Below are 6,947 nucleotides of genomic sequence, written 5' to 3'. Positions count from 1 at the left end.
GGGGGAGGAGCAATATTTTAAAAATACGGTAGGAATGTGGAAGGTTCGTACAGTGTTACTTCACAGTCTCTTTATTTCATTCCTCCAATTTTTAGATAACCAAATTCTCCATCCCCGCCCCCATCTTTCATTGAAGGAAAGAGTCCAGAGTAAGTGCTTGTTTTTTTAAGTTAATTCAAACCCCTCAGAAACGTGAGGTGTTTGGGTTAGAGTTCTGCTTCATGCCCTGATTTTGCAGCCACCAGACACTTCTGCAGACAGTTTTATTGCCGTAAACTCCTCAGGACTGACCGCTTGCTCACAGTGCTTGAGAATGTGTCCTGGGTGCCACCTGCTGTTTCTCGTTGAAGGGCACCAGGTTCAGACAACTCTCACTTTGGGGAGGGCACAGAGCATCTCGAACAGCAGGTTGGCCGCCAGGAGGGCCGTGTTCCCTGCAAAGGAGTGGCAGGCACCCAGCGTGAAGGCCGCGCCTCCCCAGGCCGCACCTCCCAGGGCTGCTCAGCCTCCTGCCCTTTCTTTGCCTTCCTTTCCGGGGTCCTGCCTTCCATACTCTACCCGAGACTGCCGACCACCCCACGGACATGCCTTCCCTGGCAGTCTGCTCCATCAGTCGTTTGGAAATAGTATTTTAACATGCTGAGGTTCTTTGTTTACTCTGAGAGCCAGATTTCCCCCAAAAGAAAACCTATAATAATGGTGTATATTGTGTTACTATCTACCCTCTGAGGCTGACAGGCCTAACTCTGGAAGGTTTTCTAAATTAAAATTATTGGGATGGCATCTGCTTTGAGCATCTCTCCTAAGCCAGCTAACTCCCCCACTATATTAATATTAATAACTACATCCTTTGGGAATTCACTTTTCTATGAAATGTCGGGAGGGTGGCAGTGTGTCACCCTGTCACTAAACTGCAAGCTGGTTTCCCTCTTTTGCTGACTGGTGGGGATGCTAATAATACTTAGTGGCCTCCTGGGGGGTTCGTTAGGGATCATTAGCCGTGTCTGTAAGATGTGCAGTAATCAGGTTATTTTCTTCACTGTAAGGCCATACTCAGCAGGTTCCCAGGTTACACAGAAGGGCCCGTCTGTCTGCTACCTATTAACTAGATTAATACAATTTAAACCAGCAGCTGCCTGCACAGCCCAGATTTCTTGATGACTCACCAAAAGGGTCGTAAGGCGGTGACACTTCCACCAGGTCACAGCCCACCACGTTCAGGCCTTGACAGCCCCGGATGATCTCCAGAGCCTGTCCACGCCCAAGCCAGAGTGGAAGTCATTTACGACGGGAAACCACCAGAGGAGGCCTCCCCACACCTGCGCCGAGCACACCCTCATGGGAAGTTATTTGGGTATTTCTAAAATTCTCAAACTACCTTGGTAGCTGGTTGTGCACACTTTTAAAATTTAACCCCTAAAAGGTAAGTTTGGTGGTCCTTAAGAGGGGCACCACACCATCGGCCCCGCGCTCCAGCGGGGTGTGGACCCTCAGCAGAAACGTCAAACGAAGGAGCGTGATATCCCAGGTAAGAAATGGGCCCCTGGCTAACGCCCGTCCTCAGTGAGTCAGGATTCAGACCCAGCACGGCCCTGAGGACAGTCAAGGCGCACGTGCCCCGCTTTTAAAATCTGTCCCGGCTCCCGAAGCCTCACTGCAGGGCCCTGGAGAGCAGGGAACTAAAACTCCCCACGCCCGGGAATGGTCCCTGGTGGAGCCTCCGTACCTGACTAGGGGTGAGACCAGCGATTTCAGGTGTCCCTGTGCCCGGGGCGTAGGCAGGATCCAGGCCGTCGATGTCGAAGCTGATGTACATGGGCTTGCCGCCCACCTGCTGCCTCACCTCGGCCATCAGGGGGACCAGCGACTTCATCCAGCAGTCCTCCGCCAGCACCACGCGGAAGCCCTGCGGGCACGAGGGAGCGGCCGAGGCCCGGGCTCTGCGGGGCGGCCCTCCCGGCAGTCCCTCCGTGCCAACCCCAACCCCCGCTAAGCTCTGCGTGCCCGTGACACTGGGCCCTCGGCCTCCGCTGCGCAGGTGAGGAGGGGGCAGGGAAGGCAGGGAGAAGGTCAAGGCTGATCTACAGGCGGGATCAGAGGAGTCTGAGTCGAGCAAGAACGAGACCCCAGGACAGCGCCACCCAGAAGACTGGCCTTTGCCCGGGGACTGGGGCCTTTCCTGCTGGGTCTTGTATGTGTTCACCTGGGGGCCACTCTGCCCGGCGGGTATGAAGGTGAAAACTAAAGCGGCCCCTCGCCTTGGGTTCAGGGCCCCCCAGCTCTTTTCCAAGCCAGCAACATCCCCGGGGGCGGTTCGCGTCTGCTGTCTCCCCACCCAAGCAAGAAGAGGCCGCCTCTGCCTTACGGACTGACACCCTGGCTCCTCGCTGCTCCACGTGACCCTCTGGGTGCAAACTCAGCCTTTCCTCCCACTTTCTGAACTTGATTAGCCCCTGCGGGACCCACAGCGCCATTGCGTAAGCAGTGGAGAGGAAGGCGGGGAACGGGGGCGTTCGGCCTGTCACCTGGCTCCGGCTGTATCTGCAGGGATCCAAGGTCATGGAAGAGCCCCTGATGCCAATCTGCACCACACGCTTACAGTCCAGAAGCCCCTCGTCCACGCACCGGCGGAAGGGCGTCCCGTGGTAGAGCTTCTCTCCCAGGGCCTTGTCGGCGGTATCCATGTGGGCATCCACGTGCACCAGCCCCACGGGGCCATGCCTGGGGACAGCGGGGCAGCTCAGAGGCCAGGCCTCCCTGCGGGGACTGAGCACAGCCGCCCTCCAGGCCACCAAAACTCAGGGAGGGGAGACCTGGCATCCGTTACGGGCCTTGCAACTGGTTTCTGTCTCCAAATGACTTAGCATCTCAGAGCCATCAACTTGGAGAAGTCAGGCCGAAAATAGACGCGTGCTCTAGCCGGCCGCCGCCCACTGCCTCTCGCCCAGACGGAGAGAGCTGAGTGGGTGACAGTGAGGGGCGAGCTCGGCTGAGCTCATCAGAGCCGCCCCTTCTCCAGCTGCAGCACCGAGAAGCAGGCTGGACCCGGCTCGCTCGCCACGCTCCATCAGCCCTGCCAGCCACCCAAGGAAACAGAATCCAAAACCGCGCCAGGCAAACACAGCCTCGGGAAGATGCTGTACCCACCCACCCCCAAACCAGAATTCTACCCACGTCTTTCCCACCTATGAGTTCTGGGGCTGCCACCGCCTCGGCCCATCTGCCTCTTTCTCAAACTAACTTTCACCAAAGTTAGACAACCCCTGATGGGCTTCCGCTCCTGGGGAAGCCAGTTCCTCCCAGCTTCTCTGGGCAGGGGACCCTCCTCAGCAAGCAGCACCATTGAGCCCGGCAGGGTTTGGGTTGGGCCTTCGAGCAAAAGTTAACTGGGGTTGTGGGCTTATCTTCCCCAAACAGGCAAACGCTGAGCCAGCATCCAGGGCAGATCTAGGGCAAGGGAGGGTGGCAGAAGCGTTAATTATAGTCCTGACTTCTAGCTGGTGACTGACAGAGGCACCTGGAGCCCGACCTTAATTTTGATCCACAGAAGCCACTCAGCCGGGAAGGTGCTCTCGCCCCCGACACCCTGAGCCAGCAGAGGTCACCCAATGCCGTCCAGCCGCAAACAGCTCGTCCCCCAGCTCCCGAGCTGTGAAACCGTGCTTGGGCCCAGGCGCTTGGCACTTACTTTTTTGCCACGGCTTGCAATATAGGGTATGTGATTGTGTGATCTCCACCTGCCAAGAGGAAAAGGAAGGAGCCGTCGGGAAGGTGGATGAGACTAGAGGACTGTGTATTACACAGAACCGGCTTCCACCTTTGCTATTAGCCCGAGGAACTACAGCCCAGCTAAAATAAGATTGTGTTCAGTGGGGAAAGGGACTCTGGGTGTTTGATTACACTGTCGTTTAAAACAAGAAACTAAACAAATTGCGGCTCACAAGTAAACTGCCCACAACAGCCCTGTCCCATGGAACTTTCTGCGCTCATGGATGTGGTCTGTAAATGCGCCGGCCAGTGTGGCGGCCACCAATCACACGTGGCTATTAAAAGGGGGCTCATACAGCTGAGGGACTGAATTTTTTTTATTTTATTTAAAGCAATAATTAATTTAATTTTTATTTAAATAGCTACATGCAGCTACTGGCTACTGTATTGGACAGTCCAGGCCTAAAAAAGTACTACTATGGATACCTATTAATAATAATCACTAACACTCATTGAGGCTCAAAATATGCCCAGCACAGTGCTGGGCCTTTTGTATGCACTTTCATTATATGTCCCTCACACAACAGAATGTGGTAGGTGGTGTTATTTCCATTTTACAGATGAGGAAACGGGGCAGAAGTAGCTCGTGGGCGGTGGGGCTGAGATTTCGAACCAGGCCATCCAGAAACCCCTATGCTCTGCGGGCCAGGCTCTCTGATTCGGCAGAAATTAATTTGCTCTTTAGAAAAAAGTCTGTGCCACTTTAACTGCTGGTGAACCGGAAGGGAAGGAAATGCTACGGTGAGAGTGGGCGAGGTGGGCGGGGGGAGGAAACCTAAAAAAGTGCAGTGCTCTCTAAGTCAGTTCTCTCTAAGTCGTTAACACAGTGTCCTCGAAATAGTCCAAAAATCACACTGAGCCCCTGCTGGCAGCCTTCCCGGGGCCTGGGATCCAGGGCTGGGACAAAGGTGAAGCGGGGAGGTGAGTGATGCAAAATTTAAGGGATGCCAAGAGCTCAGTAATCAAGATAAATACTCTTGTTATTTTAATAACAAGAGGACCTGAGGATATTTTTTCCATTACTTTGGGGGGGATAGAGAGAGAGAGAGAAACATCGATGCGAGAGAGACACAGCGATTGGTGGCCTCCCACACGTGCCCGACTGCAGCTGGGGACCAAGCCTGCAGCCAAGGTCCGCGTGCCCTTGGCCAGAATCAAACCCGGGACCCTTCAGTCCACGGGCTCACGCTCTAACCACTGAGCCAAACTGGCCAGGAGCGAGATAAATAGTCTTTAAAGGTAAAATTTTAAAAAATTAAAATTTCATGCCAAAAAATCCGTGATGGCTGTGGTTTCCCTCTGGGGCACGCCCACGCCTTCCTCCCCTCAGGCCCGCATCTCCCGAACTCTGAGCCACCCGGGAGACTTGCAGCCAGGGGAGCGACCAGCAGCAGCAGCTCATCCCAGGCTAACCCGGACCCGTCCTCGGGCCCCTTTTCCCTGGCTTCCCAGTGAGCCAAAGCAGCCCGCGTAGGCTCTCCTGCTGCTCCTTCCATCCTAAGCCCAGCCTTGTTTCCCCCAGAGCTTTAATAAACATACTCTCGAAATAAAAGTTAAAAATCCACGATAAGTTTTAAAGAAAAGATGGGACCAGAACCTGGGCTGTTCTGGGCGACAGGGGAGCCTGAGGCAAAAGGGGGGAAACGGTAATAAAATTGCACAGCCCTTTTCAGCACCCCTTAAATTTTGCACAGAGGGGAATGCCTCACTTGCCTCGCCCGAGTCTAACCCTGTCCATCCTACTAGTCCAACGATTTAAATAGCCTCTCCCCGGGGGTTAAACGACAGGAGTGACGGCCTCTATGCCACCGTGTCCATGTTCACAGCGGGCCCTGAGCACAGCGACCGCGCCCGCCCTGCAGATGCCATACCCAAGGTCAGAGGCACGCAGCCGGCGGCCACGATTTTCTGATAGGCCTCCTGGATTAGGCGGCAGCTGTCCTGAAGGTTGTAAAGATTGACGTTCACGTCGCCCAGGTCTGCGACCCTGAGGGACTGGAAGGGGAGGGCCCCCGTGCTGGGGTTGATCGTCCGAAGCATCACGGATTCCTCTCGGATCCGTCGGGGTCCAAATCTGGAAGAAGAGGGGCTGACCTGTGTTCATCCCTAAAGGCGGAGGGGCCCCACCTCGGTAGGGGCTCCTCGGCCTCTGCCCTGGTGATGTCTGGGGCTGGATGTCATGGGGGGGACCATCTTGTACCTTGTAGGATGTTTAGCAGCATCCCTCGTTTGTCCCCACTAGGTGCCAGTAGCAGCCTCCCCCCAAGTTGTGACAACCAAAAAAACCCCAAAAAACCGCCTGCAGACACTGCCGAAGGTCCCCTGGGGGCAGAATAACCCTGGTTGAGAAGCACTGTTCCAGGGGAACATTGCAGATTAAACGCACAGATTTACTAAATGTGCCCCCAGCGTCCATCCCAGCAAGGCCAGGGGGTCAGGGCACCGCGAGGCTCCTGTGGGGACCCCCCCCTTTACGCATGGATGTCACCGGGGCGCGTGGGGGCCAGGCGCCAGCCTCCACCCTGACCCCGGGCGGCCGGTGCCCTCAGGCTGTCCAGCCACGTGTCCCCAGTCCTCCGGCCTTACCTCGCCCCCGGCCGGTTGGAGGTCCCGATGTCCAGGGGCACCCCGACGAAGGCGGCGTCCAGCCCCTCGGGGGAGGTCTGCACCGGCAGCCGCATCATGGAGCAGACGCCCACCGGCCGCGCCACGAGCTCCGAGCTGGGCGGCTGGTTCCGGGGCGCGTCGCAGGCGCGGCGGCGGGGGGCGCGGGGCCCGGCGCTCCGGGGGCCCCGGGCGCAGCGCGACGCCAGCAGCCGCAGCATGGCCCGCACCTGACCCGGCGCCCAGCCGCGGGGATCAAAGGGCAGGGGCGCCAGGCGGGGATCGGGGGGGAGGGGCGCCGTCCCCACACCCCTCCCTGGACTTCGGCCTCTGGCTCCCATGGCGAAGGGAACCAGGCCAGGGGCTCCCTGCTCGCGCCCACCTGCGTCTGCGCCCCCAAGGCCCTTGGGGCCTCTCCTATGCAGGGTAATCGTTTTTTAAAACCGGACAGATTTGAAAGGAAAAGACTCTTCTCTAAGGGAGAGAGATTAGAAATGCATTTAAAAACAACAACAATGTATCAAGAAATGCCTGAGTGGGGCTCTCAGGAGGCAACAGTGTTTCCATAAAGCTTT

General features: G+C 56.7%; 1 protein-coding gene across 1 annotated transcript; it reads right to left on the bottom strand.

The window, feature by feature from the left end:
• Window positions 1–37: 37 nt before the first annotated feature.
• On the bottom strand, window positions 38–6,593 carry AGMAT (agmatinase (putative)). The gene is made up of 7 exons (XM_016205676.2): window positions 6,355–6,593; window positions 5,640–5,842; window positions 3,689–3,737; window positions 2,526–2,721; window positions 1,727–1,906; window positions 1,167–1,251; window positions 38–434 (listed from the first exon to the last, which is right to left on the bottom strand). Exons 1-7 carry the CDS (start codon window positions 6,591–6,593, stop codon window positions 361–363), a joined length of 1,026 nt encoding a protein of 341 aa, XP_016061162.2. The 3' UTR covers window positions 38–360.
• Between the last annotated feature and the right edge of the window lie 354 nt (window positions 6,594–6,947).

This window comes from Miniopterus natalensis, chromosome 9, assembly GCF_054644295.1.
Source record: "Miniopterus natalensis isolate mMinNat1 chromosome 9, mMinNat1.hap1, whole genome shotgun sequence".
NCBI lineage: Eukaryota > Metazoa > Chordata > Mammalia > Chiroptera > Miniopteridae > Miniopterus > Miniopterus natalensis.
Note: the sequence above shows the minus strand (reverse complement) of the source record. Positions and strands in the feature narration are given on the sequence as shown.

What these genes read in the sequence shown, in the direction of transcription:
- AGMAT (XM_016205676.2), bottom strand. Translation starts at nt 6,593, where the DNA reads ATGCTGCGGCTGCTGGCGTCGCGCTGCGCCCGGGGCCCCCGGAGCGCC. An exon ending in TCCAACCGGCCGGGGGCGAG is followed by an intron (nt 5,843 to 6,354) that starts GTAAGGCCGGAG and finishes CTCTTCTTCCAG; the next exon opens with ATTTGGACCCCGACGGATCC. An exon ending in CTGGTCTCACCCCTAGTCAG is followed by an intron (nt 1,252 to 1,726) that starts GTACGGAGGCTC and finishes GGGCGTGGACAG; the next exon opens with GCTCTGGAGATCATCCGGGG.